This window comes from Pangasianodon hypophthalmus, chromosome 22 (genome assembly GCF_027358585.1).
Source record: "Pangasianodon hypophthalmus isolate fPanHyp1 chromosome 22, fPanHyp1.pri, whole genome shotgun sequence".
Classification (NCBI taxonomy): domain Eukaryota; kingdom Metazoa; phylum Chordata; class Actinopteri; order Siluriformes; family Pangasiidae; genus Pangasianodon; species Pangasianodon hypophthalmus.
In genome coordinates this window covers 2,194,448-2,207,767 of record NC_069731.1, presented here as the reverse complement: position 1 = coordinate 2,207,767, position 13,320 = coordinate 2,194,448, and the positions used below count along the sequence as shown (strand labels likewise).

The window sequence follows — 13,320 nt, the reverse complement described above, 5'->3', positions numbered from 1 at the left end:
CTCTGACATGACAGAAAACGACAAAAGAAAAACAGTGCCTCCTCCATCCCCATGCTAGCCTGGCCCTCCAATATTTTCAGAGCATCGTATCATAATATGGCAGTGTAACTACCACTTTGAGCACTTTTTCTGCCATAACCATAGGCTGCAATCATTTTGAGACGAGTAGTCCTGACAAATCCAGCACAGAAAAGCAGAAATGACTGCAATTCTTTGCCCCCATTACTGTATGGCCACTTCAGCTGAAGTTACCTACTGATTGTGCATGAAAAATGTCCTCCAAGACAAGTCTAATCATCGCTCAGAGAGCTACATTATTAGCACAGTGTTAAAAAACATATAGAATCAGAAACATATAGAATCAGTATGTAGTCACAGGATTTTTTTATTTAACTGATGAACTGAATATACTTCAGGAGAATTTTCATCAGCATGGAACTCTACCTCGACTTTGTAGATAAAGCCAATCACTGAGAGATAGAGCGAGACGACTTGGGTCAGACTTTGACCTAATGGACGTTTAGCTAACATGTAAAACTTGTGAACTCATTGTGTTCCACTGGAGCAGCAGAAATCATATCACTGACATTCCACCCAATACTCCATCAGCAGCATGATGTGGACATGAATTATAGTTAATTTTTAGGAAGGCAAAATTTTCATGAACAATTAAATGTACTCATTTCTTCCCTCTTATCCCGAATAGCTTATTCACAATGTTGTGAAAGGTGTTGGAAATCTGCTTCTAAATTTCTCACATGTAATGTAGAAGCAACATGGAAAAGAAGCCAACCTTGCCCAAAATATTGGTAATACATTTCCATATTTAGAGCTCTAATTTTTCCTAGCTGGTCTTTGATCTTGATTTCCTGTCAAATCGTGTTTGATTTGTATGGGCACACGAACAAATGTTATATTAAACATGAACTCCTATATGTTATAGGAGTATAACGTATATCACTATATGTATATCACTAATGGTTGTTTTTTCATAAATGGCATTGTCATGTGTAAACACTTGATTTCATGATTTAAAAATGATAAAGTGAAAGAGAGAGACAGAGAGAGAAAGAGGGTGGGGGGTTCAGATAGTTGAACTTTGACTCGATCACCTCAGTGTCAAGTAAAGCCTCAAGGTTCGGCAGCCAACACAGCATTTACACACTTCATCAGGCTGATGTCGTCAACCCGTTATCATCCTTTGACCTCTGGAGCTGCTATAAAAAGGTCTGGCTCCTGAAAGAACGCACCATCAGGTCCTAGACATTCAGGAGTGAAGGTAAGAAGTCATTTTGCATTCTTATGGACATATTTAGATTGAATTTTACTTCAGAATTTCATCCATATTCTCTGTATTTACACTAGTAACCACAGGTTTATATCCTAGGCAAACCTTGCTCAGTCTGCAGCCATGAAGTTCTCCCTCATCGCCGCCCTCGTCATCGCGCTGGCCATCAGTGAGATTTTTATGCTTTTTTAAAATACAAAAAAAAAAATAACTCAAAACAAAACAGTATTACAACAGTCGTGTAGCTTTAATCAGACAGTAAAAGAATGATTTTGTTTTGTTTTTAAACAGGCTCCCAAGCTGCCAGCCTGGTCAAGAGAGAAAGTCCTGAAATGCCTCCTGAGGTTGAAAAGATCGCCAGTTACTTCCAGGACCTCGTCCAAAACCTTAAAGCCCTCGAGGCCCCTGAGCTGGCCAACAAGGCCAAGTGAGTTTCACATCAGCTCTTTACGATATTGATGATATTTCACTGATGTGAGTTCTCTATACGGTTTAATATTTGTGAGATATGTGAGAGTGAAATGAAATATTATATAAATACAAGTGTGTGGTGGCCTGGGAATACCCTTCACATGGTGAAAATGCTGATATTTTATTTTATATATACTTTTCCTGAAGCAAAACATGTTCCTTTTTTGCATGGGTAAAATTCTTGTTAAAAGAAAAGTGAAAAATTAAGAAAATTACATTTGAAGTAATCACCTTTGATAAGCATTATCCATATCAGTCTCTCTAGTCCTATCACTTGTAGTGAATTTCAGTCACGGCATTTAAATACAAGTCTTATCTCCTTTACGTTTACACTGGTGCGTAAATAATGCCTGATTCACTCAGTGAGTTATGTTCATTTGGCTAAATTTCCCATTAAAAAAAAACCCAAACAACTCTGTATGCGACAGAGTGTACATATCACAGATAATTTGACATCTGATATTTTTATACTGTTTACAAACTGAATCTGTTACTGTCATGTCTGTTTGGCTATGGCACATTACCAACAACTTGATCACAGCGTGACATTCACTGCGTTAGAAAAAACACACTGAGATAGCAAGCTAGCAATTAAAACTTGTTTTTACTGCTGTGTGTTTTTTAAAACCAGCTTCTTATTTACCTCACATGATCTCTGCAGAGGTCCAGGCAAGATTATGAAGTAAATAAAACCATTTCTAACGTCACTGTATGCGTGTGTGTTTGTTCAGGGCTTACATGGAGGAGAGCAGAGCCCAGCTCCAGCCCGTGGTTGAGAAGCTCCAGGAGCAGCTGAAGCCCCTCTCCAGCAACATCGAGGAGCAGATCGAGCCTCTGGCCGCCTCCGTCCGCGCTCAGATCGCCCCCTACACCAACCTGATGCAGAGCCAGATCGAGGACATGCTCAGGTTCGTGGTTGATCAGACCAAGGCCATCCTGCCCCCTCAGTAAAAAACAAACAAAACACTGAAAAAAGCCTGATGGGAAATCACCACCGCCCTGTGACTGACATCACTCACTTATCTGAAGCAATAAAGGGGTTGAAAGGCTTTACATTTGTGTTGACTCTTTATTATTACTGTCTATTCGCATGTTTGTGTGTTTATCAGCTAGGTTGTGTTAGTTTAAAGGAAAACTCTAACCTTTTTTTAAACCCTAACCACTGCATGTATAGTGTGTGTGTGTGTGTGTGTGTGATTATATTTCAAACTGTTGCTTTTCACTAAAAAAGAACAGAAAACATATTTAACACTAACTAAACTTACTTATAATGGGAATCTAAAAGCAACTGAAATTTACACCCTTTTTTTTTTTTTTTACACACGTTATGTTTCATGTTTTTTCTTTTCACATAAAATTCTTTCACATAATTAATTTATTTTCACGTTAATTTTTCACTGATTCATTTTCTCATATGAATCCTCCCCCATGTTTCATTTATTTCCGCCCGATGTGTCACATGACTCATCTGTTTTTCATGTATGTGATTTTTTTGTCTCCATGATACATTTATTTCACATGTGAATTTTTTCTCCACTTGATTCATTTATTTTTCACATGATGTTTTTATTGATTCATTTTTCACATGTAATTCCCTCAGACATGATTCTTTTTTTTCATGTGATTTGTTTTACTACATGATTCATTTTTCATGTGCTGTTTCTCAGATGATTCATCTATTTTTCACATGATTCTTTTTCACTGATTCATTTTCACGTCTTTTTTCCCCCAAATTAATTTTTTTTCACTGACTCGTTTTTCATATGTAAGGCAACAAACCCCCCATTATTCATTTTATTTTCATGTCATTTTTTTCTCCACATGATTAACTTTTCAGGTGATGTCTCTCACATGATTAATCTATTTTTCACATGATTTTTTCAACATGATTCATTTCATTTCTCCTGTGACTTTTTCACTGATTCAAAATTCACTTAATTTTTCATGTGATTTTTCCCCCACATGATTCTTTTTCACTATATTGAACTAATTTTTAATATTTTTTAAAGAGAGAGAGAGAGAGGGAGATAGAAAATATATGTATGTGTGTGTATATATACACATATATATATTCATACATTTACAAATGCAAAGTTATATGAAGTACAAAAGACACAGAACGGTAGTATAGAAGGGAAAGCATTTTATTTTTTATGTGACTCTATACTGTGTGCAGACATTAAAATATGATACAGAGTTTTATTCTTGCACGTACACAAAGGATAGAAAGAAACACACACATAACAAAGAGTTATAATGTAATAAACATAAGAATATTATACACCATACCACCCGTCTGCGACCCCACGCCCACTCACATCATGAAACGTGTATTATACTGATTTCCTGAATCACTTGGACAATGTCAGAGTCAGACAGTCCGATCTGTACATACGTGAACAAGACATTTCTTACAAATCAGGGAAAAGTCCTGTAACCATAACTGAGGGAAATATTACACAGCATATGGAACACAGAGGGAACTTGGAGTGTAAATGAAATTATGATCATAATTCTCAGAAGATCCCAATAACCTTACAGACTAGAAGTAACCAATAAACCGAAAATGCTGAAAGAAAAAAAAAACTGAGAAGAGCTGCAAAGACATAAATCTGGTAATGCATGTGTATTACTGTAGACCTTGACTTTTCACTCTTTATGTTTATAGCTAGTTTAAGTTTAAGGTTACTCAGGAGTGAAATAAACTGTGTGAAATTAAGCTAAAAGGACATTTTCAGAAAACAAACAAACAAACAAACAAACAAACAAACAAACAAAAAAACGAGGACCAGAATGTACCTTTCCTTGGGGTGGTTCCTTCAAGCAAAAACCTTTTGTACCTTTAATGTGTATCTTTACTTTACTCTAAGAGGTAATTATGTCCAACTTTGTACCTTAAATCTGTTTTAAAGGTCACCATATCTACATTTCCAAGTGAAAGACGCATATTAAAAGTACAAAAGATAAAGGTACCATCCCACCAACAAGGAAAGGTACACTTTGGTACCCGTTTTCCCTTAGAGTTTATGGAACAGATCTGATGAATATCTGACAAAAGAAAAATCAAATATATAGTAATGTCTGTTTTGATAACACTAGAGGTTGGTGCAAACCCAAATGGTGCACTGCTCCCTCTATAAGTGCACTACATATAGAGATAGGGTTTCTTTGAGTGTTTTTTTTCTCTAGTAATTGCAATGAAAAACAGCCAGATGTTGGCTAAATCCCAAACAGCTCCTTATAAAAAAAGGCACATTTTATTTTCAGAGGTAAAAAAAAATGGGAATTTAGCTAGAACTGTGGGTTCTTAATCTTAATTAAGTAACTTAGCAGACTTTCTAAGATTCTGCTTTTTACTCAAGTTGTTATGCTGATAATATAATTCAGTAATTAAAATGATTTTTTTAAATTAAATTAGAAAATAATGCAAAATAGGAGCATTTTCCACTAGCCTCCTGTAGTAGGCAAATATGTACCATCATGTTCTTGGACTCATGATTCCACCAAAAGAACAGTTTGTAACATAGCAACATTTTGCTGAGTTTTATTATAGCAAATTACAGTTAGACTCAAGCTGCTGTGATTTATGCTTCTTTTTAAGTCACTGAGCTTTAGATTAAACCAATTTAATTCAATTAGTTTTCTCATTTTGATAGCAGTTGATCATGACCTTGAGGCGGAAGGTGGCTGTGACTCAGTGACCCCTGAGTACGACCCCCAGCGTCACCTTTAAGAGCCATGTGTTTAATGAGACTGGCAGGTTTTCAGAGCAATGCTTTAAAATAGAGGAGCCATTTTAAGTCCCAAGAACCTTTTAGTGGCCTTAACTTTACCTATTTTATTAGCATTATAATAAAACATCATTTTTACATCAAAGAACCTCGTAATCTAAATAGTGGAATTCTTCAGTTTTCTGGCAACAAAGCAGAAAGTCCTTTGGACCAAAACTGGAGTGTTTATGGCAGGATAAAACTGGGCAGCATTATTTTTAAGACTGTTTTTCTTCAAAGTAAGTTCACTACATACGCTATGCAGTATTATCTTTTTGCATCTTAACATTATATTGCCGAAAGTATGTACACCCCGACCATCACACCCATATGTTCTTCTTCTTCCACAAACTGTTGGAACTTGCCACAAAGTTGGAAGCACACAATTGTATAGAATGTCTTTGTGTGCTGTAGCATTACAATTTCTCTTCACTGGAACTAAGAGGCTCAAACCTGTTCCAGCATGACAATGCCCCTGTGCACAAAGCCAGCTCCATGAAGACATGGTGTGTGAAGGTTGGAGTGGAAGAACTCGAGTGTCCTGCACAGAGCCCTGACTGGAACTGGAGCCTCGTCAATCAGCATCAGTCTCTGACCTCACTAATGCTCCTGTAGCTGAATGAACACAAATCCCCACAGCCACGCTCCAACATCTAGTGGAAAGCTTCCCAGAAGAGTGGAGCTTATTATTATAACAGCAAACACAGGGGAATAAATCTGGAATGGGATGTTCAGCAAGAACATATGGGTGTGATGGTCAGGGGTACACAAACTTTTGGCCATGTGGTTTATGTAGCACATTGTTTTCTGATTATTTTTCATGCTGCTTTCCAGCCTTCTCTTTTCTGACACCATTATTTTTAAGACTGCTTTATTCCCCAGACTAAATTCACAACGTTGTATGAAATATAGAGTTTTTAATCCAATGGGACTCTTCTTTTCTGAAGACTAAGTTCACTAGTGTATGAAATATTAGCTTTGTATTTTCCTCATGCTGCTTTCCCGCCTTCGCTTCCAGCTGAAGAGTGCGAGCCTCATCCTCGAGAATGGAAAAAAAACCTTTCTGACATTTTTAAGACAGTTTCTTTAGCCTAAGCTCGCTACATAATTATGAAATATTAGTTTTGTATGCGTGTATTTCTGATTTTCTGATTAGTTTTTCTCATTTTCTGAATGAGTGTGAGGAAATTACCTCACGCTGCTTTCCCGCCTTTATGTCCAGTGGAGGAGCTCGCGCCTCACCCCCGAGCACTCAGTGATACTCGTGCGCCCTCTCATCACGTGACTAGAAGTAAAAAGCCATCATGAACAAATCTGAACAAAATCTGCACTCTTTGTTTTACTCACCGACCCATGCCACTGGGCCCACTTCCCTTTTTGCTTTCTAGATTGCCTTCTTCAATACTATTTCAAGCGCCCTTGAAATAATCACACTTCTCCCCTTTTTTTACACCTCCAGAAATGACCTTCTTGAATTGTCAAGAATTCTGAAAGAATATAGTCGAAATACGGCTTAAAAACTCTGACACGCTAGTCATGGTATGCTAATTGCACTTATGAAATTAGCATAGGAGACGCCATATTGCTTAACTTCACTCATCCTGATGCATTCTTTAAGATAGAATTTTGCCTAATAAAGCTGAAAATTTTAAAATAAAGGATACTAACAGGATGTTTTATTAATTGATGAAAACTCAGTTGTCAGTTGTTCATTCAGCCAGCAGGGGGCAGCATATGCTCTCAGAAAAGGGTACTGTAGTGCACCTTTAAAGCTTTACTAAATTAATTAGGGTCAGTTTATGTACCTTAAACCATTTTAAAGATGTACTATAGCCACAGTTTCATCTAAGATATTAAACTAAAAAATATTCACATTACAAAACATGTACCCTCAGTGGTGCCACCCAAGCGGCATGGAAAGGTACGCTTTAGCCCTATTTTTTTCTCTTCATCGGGTTCAGGTTGTGCGGTAAAGCCGGTGGTCCCAGGGCAATAAGGGAGACTAGGACTTGTTGTCTGCATTAACAACACCAACAACAAAATCACTAGTCTTCCACACCGCCATGCTGAGCACGAAATATCTCTGAAATATTCTTTAAAAGAAAATCTGGACTCATATCAGATCTTACAGGAGTAAAGCTCTGCACTGGATCACTTCATGTAGAATACAGCAAGAATTTGTTACATTTCTTTGGTGGTTAATTTTCCATTCAAACTTTAGTATGTTTAGTAAAATGTATGTAAGCGTATGTATCTATGAATGAAGTATTTACTTTTATTTATTTATTTATTTATTTGGATTTACAAGCCATTTACAAAGGTTAAAGCTGAAGTTAAAATGATCTACAGTCATTTTTAAAGGGAAAGTCTAATTCAGTATGGTAATGCCCTCTCAGAAATAAAAGTACCAAACTGCACCTCTTCTTCTTGTCACTCATGTGGTACCATGAAGGGCACATGTTCTGTATCTTTAATATGTATCTTATACATGGGAAGGTGCATGTAGTGGACCTTTAATTATCTAAAGCTTTAAAAGAATAAGAGTGGTCCTTAAGGTCCAATATTTACCTTCGATTATTTTAGAGGTATAAAAATACAAATGAAAGATCCACAAAAGATAGAAAATGATCTTAACCACCACAGTAAAGAGGAGGATTACAGACTGGAATCTTTATTTCTGAGAGTATATGAAAAGAATATGTCATTATTAAGAATCCTAATGATTTTTATAATTAACTGTCCACGAGTTTCCACTAGTCAGGGAATATTAGGTTCAGCGATACAGCATGCTTAGAGAATCTGTAAGAATTTATAACCTGTAAGACTAGTTACTAAAGCTGGCATGAGCACGTGGTAGAAAGGTCTAATTCATAACTAAAGTATAACTCTGCGAAAAATAGTACTAAACTGTACTTTTCCTTCTCACTGGAGAGGTACCATCAAGGACACATCTTTAATATCTCTAATGCGTATCTTTCACCTGGAAATGTGGAAATAATGTACTGTTTAAAAATGATTTAGGTCTGAAATTGGACCATAATTACCTTTTAGAGTAAAGCCTTAACAGTAAACTACATGCGCCTTTCTAGGTTAAAGTGCAGAAGGTTGACAGTTCCCCTCCAGCAACACGGAAAAGTTCCGCTGAGTACCTTTTTTTTTGTGAGAGTGACACAATCACTGCGGAAAAAAAGACCACAAAGTGTTCTCTTAGATATCATCTGAAAAGGTGGGGTTTTGGAAATGAAGCCATGACTGTTTTGTGCCTCATTTTTAGAACTTTTTGTTGCCATCGTTAAAGAATCACTCAATTCTTGAACTCTTAGGCGAGGAGACGAGGAGAGTACGCTTAATACTGAGCGACCTTCTTCATGTGCGAAATCTCGCACATATCTGAATCGGACTGAGCATTTCCCTTTCGTCCACTTTGTGCTGAAATTAGAAGCATCGAAGTCATGCTGAACTTCTGGGCTGTACGGAGGGTTACGGCTAAAAAATTTAGTCAATTTCGGTTTCAGTATGCAAATTCCAAATAATTTGCATATCTTATGCATCCTGATGTCATAACGTTCCTACAAGGACTAACGGGATGATGCATGGACACTGTTGCATCACTTCCAGTGCGGCAGTTCACAGTGCTCAAGATCTCTCATACACCCGGCATCTCATAAATAAAACTACATTAATGCTGTATTGTGTAGTTAATACAAGTAACACGTGCAACATTTATCAGTATTTTCTTTTTTTAATTGTAACATTAAATAAAATGGTACTCACCATGTCTGGTCAGTCAGAAACAACAATTTGGAGGCAAAAAAAGACAATCAAGATGACTAAAAGAAACCATTCATAATAGTTTTTTAAAAAAAAAAAAAAAAAAAAAGAAAGAAAGAAAGAAAGGAAGAAAGAAAAGTTGGAATAAATCTTCGCTTCCTAAAGCTGGCACATGAAGTGAATTCTTCAGAAAACGGCCTTGTTGGCGAGACGATGCCTGCGTCTCTCTGACCAGCGGTTGCACGCTGACAGATGTTTCGTGGGCATGGGTTATGGTTTTTACACAAAGCTGACAGACAGACAACCCCCTGCACACAGGTGCTATTCAAGATATGGTGTAAAAGAAATGACGTCACTGAGATTTTGAGTTGAAAAACGTTTTTTTTTTTCTCCCAGCACATGAGTCCACCCTCAACATCCACCTCCACCTCCAGCGCCACTAACAAATCTCCTCCAACAATTCATCACACATCTCCTCCACTCTGATTACCTATGGATTCATTTCTTTATGAATGCGATGAGGAATTTCAGAAACATGTCTCATATACAGTTTTATTCCAGTAAATGTTTTCTGCATGTTCTTTTCACTGGAGGCCGTAATCAACACTCCATAAAACCAGCCTGTTGAATTAGAGAATAAAACACAGATATGGATGAAGTTGGAGGCACGGAGCGCTTTCACCCCGGCAACAGTGGAGTGCTGGCCTTGGTGATAGTTGCTAGGCAATCGGAGGAAATACAATGGCCTCCTTAGAAACCAAAGGGCCTTAAGTGGGCTAAAAGAAGCCGCAGCACCAGGCAAAATAATGCCCAAGCACCAAACTGGAAGCAGTCGTTATGCTGGAAGACAATCAGCTAATGAAGATATCAAGATATGACCTGATAATGTAGGGAAAAACTATTTTCCGCTCTTAAACTAGATTTGTTTCGGCTTAACCCACGCTATCTGCTTTTTTAAATTAACCCTTTCATGCGTAGTGTCCACACTTTCTGTACATCTATTTTTAGGAGAAATGGCCTGTAAGATATAAATCACCTCTCTGTAATTGAACATAAACCATTATCCTGATTTCTGTCGTTCTTTAGTTTATTTCCCATTCTCAGTGCTGCGTGTCTCTGATATCTCTCCCAAACTTTCTAAACAAAAGCCTAAATCAAGTCCAAATATCTGTAATTCTGTTTTGCAGATAGACTCTAATGAACGCTGTAGCTGTTTAAATCAAACAAATCAGCTGCATCGTGCAACAGTCCTAACCTGCATACACTTTATACATACCAATAATAACGCTATATTTTCTAATTCTGGTCCTGAAATGTACCAATTTTAGACATGAATGTTAATAAATTAATTAAACATGTTTATGTTTATGAACACAATGGATTTCTTTTAATCAGATACAACATTCTTACCTCTTTTTAACTGATGTCCTTGATGCCTTATATTTCTACACAAAATAAATATTTTATTTAAATGATCTTTTGAAAAAGTCATACAATTTTCAGTCAAAAAAAAAAACATCTAAATGATCTGCATATGCTTTAAATACTTTTAAAAAAAATATAATTAGCCTTATGCCTTTACACCAGACATGGGATTACTCTCAGTTAAAATGCGTTTAGTTTTTGTCCTGTTTTTTTGTAATGCTCTTATTTTGGTACTAAAATGATCCCAAGCATTTTGTTGTCCCATGACAGGACTCTAAAGTGTAGGATGTCGTTTGTGTTCTGAGTGAAATCAGTAAAAATTCTGAATTAATTTTTGTTCATTTGTATTGATCTTTTTTAAAAGTGATTTTTATACAGTCACTTAACACACATGAAACTACAGCAGTCTTCCAAAATAGTCCGATCTGTGCTGAAAAAACAATTTTATATATATATATGTATAAAAATCTGAAACAGTGTATATCTTAGTATATCTTTTTTGCTTAATAGATTATATCTTTTTGCTTAATAATGTGGGAATCGTCTTGTCTAAGTGATCCGAGACTTAACAGGAAACAAACAAATCATGATTGCAAAAACACTCATAGATAAATAGTTTAATATTAACAACATTTATTTTTATTATTATTTTTTTTTATAAATCTGTAACCTGGCATGCTTTTTTATTTATATTGAGCATATTTATTTTTATATAAATTATATACATTTACTACAATTTGTTTTAAACTGGCAGGATTTTATTGACTTTTTACAGATGATTTGTACAGTAACCTCTCACACTCTTCAGCCACACAACCCTATCCATGATTTCTAAAGACTGTTAAACCTAGGGATCAAAAAATGGACAATAAAAGGCATCTGAGAGTTCATAAATACACAAAATACACTCGTAGAAAAGCAGGTGTCTTGTTTAAAAGATGAAGGTATGCATGCATCTTATTAAGTAACTCCAGTTTACGTCTATACTTTTTATTTTCTTCAGCATTAAACACCTGAATTAAATCAACTTTATGTTCATTTTAAGGCAAAACAAATATAAAGATGAGGCACAAGCTAGCTCTTCTTCCTGTCTTTCTATTCCATTCAAATTCATTCAGTTGTCCATTAACTCACTTTTTTTTCTTATTCTAAACTTTTTAAAATTAATTACAGCAAATACAGACATGCTAGCAAGAGCACATTTATTTTAAAAGCCCAGGGTCGTGTGTGTAGGCGAGCTGCAAGACGAATAAAAGGCTACTTACTCAGCGTATGTGTGTTTCTCTCTAATCAGATTCAGGCCATGCTCAGACACAGAGTGCGAAAGTTTGTGTACCCCAACTCTCACAGAAGAAGGCTACTAAGCTGCACCTTTCTGTGCCACTGTCATGTTTCGTACCTGTAGTGTGTATCTTTTACCTGGAAAGATAAGTAAAGGTATATCAGCAGCCGTTAAGGTGTAATTTTCTATCAGAAATCATTTTAAAGGTGCGCTTTACGCATTCACACTATGCAGGAACAGAAGATTTACTCTTCATGGTATCAGGGAAAGGTAGGGTTTAATACCTGTTTCCTGTGAGTGTAGGTCAAAATGAGGAAGACAAATTTATAGCAATGAAATGTTTCATTTCACAGATATTCCACAACAAACTAGTCAAAAAGATATCAGTTCTGAAACTTGCGTCTTCCTTTTATAGCTTGTGCATCCAACCACTCACACAACCAAAGGGTACTAACTGTACCTTTGCTTGTCACTGGTGTGGTTCCATCAAGCCTACATCTTTTGCCTATAAAGTCTTAATCTACAAGCTAATAAAAGGTACATCCGTGGTCCTTAGGGTGCAATGGTGTACCTTAAATCATTTTTAAAGGTACACTACATTCACATTACCTTATAAAATACACACTCAGGGTGCAGAAGGGGTACCTTCAAGAACTTCCAAGAACTTTATTGTCATCCTTGTACATGGATGCTGCAGTAGGAACTAAAAAATAAAAAGAAGACGGTGTAAAAGATTGTGCAGAATGGAAGAAGATAATAATATGGCACAAAAACAGGAAGTATTAATGGTACCAGTTTAATGTCAGAGGTTCAGTTCAGGACCCTTTTTCCTGAGAGTGCAGGATACACTAACATCTCACTGGAACTGTACACTTATTGTAAATAAACTGTAAAACAGGTGGATGTTTGTCATGCAGAAACCATGCACTCAGCTGAGTCTGTGCTGAGCCAAGAGTCAAACAGCAAAAATTAAAAACGTGAAAGTTGAAATAAATTTCACCTCATTTTTAATGTTAAACAAACCTGTTGATATTAATAAGCTTAACTATTGATCATATTTAGAGGAAGGTAGTCAGAGTGCACTGGTCCAGCTGCAGTCATTTTTCTCCCTTCTTTCTTTTTTTCCTGCTTTATTTTAACCAAAGTCATTTAACTCATTTTCCGTCGACGTGCTCGAGCGCGCGTTGGGCAATTAGCGTGCCATTCTTTCATTAAGACGAGGTCAGCCCATTAACGACCCTTAAAGAATCAGAAGCAGAAGAAGAAAAAAAGACGCAGGAGCGCGAGAGAAAGGCAGCGCGCGAGTCTTTGAC

At 36.5% G+C, this 13,320-nt stretch overlaps 1 protein-coding gene across 1 annotated transcript; it reads left to right on the top strand.

Annotated features, from left to right (window-relative positions):
• The first annotated feature begins 1,190 nt into the window (after positions 1-1,190).
• Positions 1,191-2,812, top strand: LOC113532949 (type-4 ice-structuring protein LS-12). Its single transcript, XM_026924695.3, has 4 exons — positions 1,191-1,279; positions 1,388-1,457; positions 1,580-1,715; positions 2,491-2,812. Exons 2-4 carry the CDS (start codon positions 1,412-1,414, stop codon positions 2,708-2,710), a joined length of 402 nt encoding a protein of 133 aa, XP_026780496.2. The 5' UTR covers positions 1,191-1,279; positions 1,388-1,411; the 3' UTR covers positions 2,711-2,812.
• Positions 2,813-13,320: the final 10,508 nt, after the last annotated feature.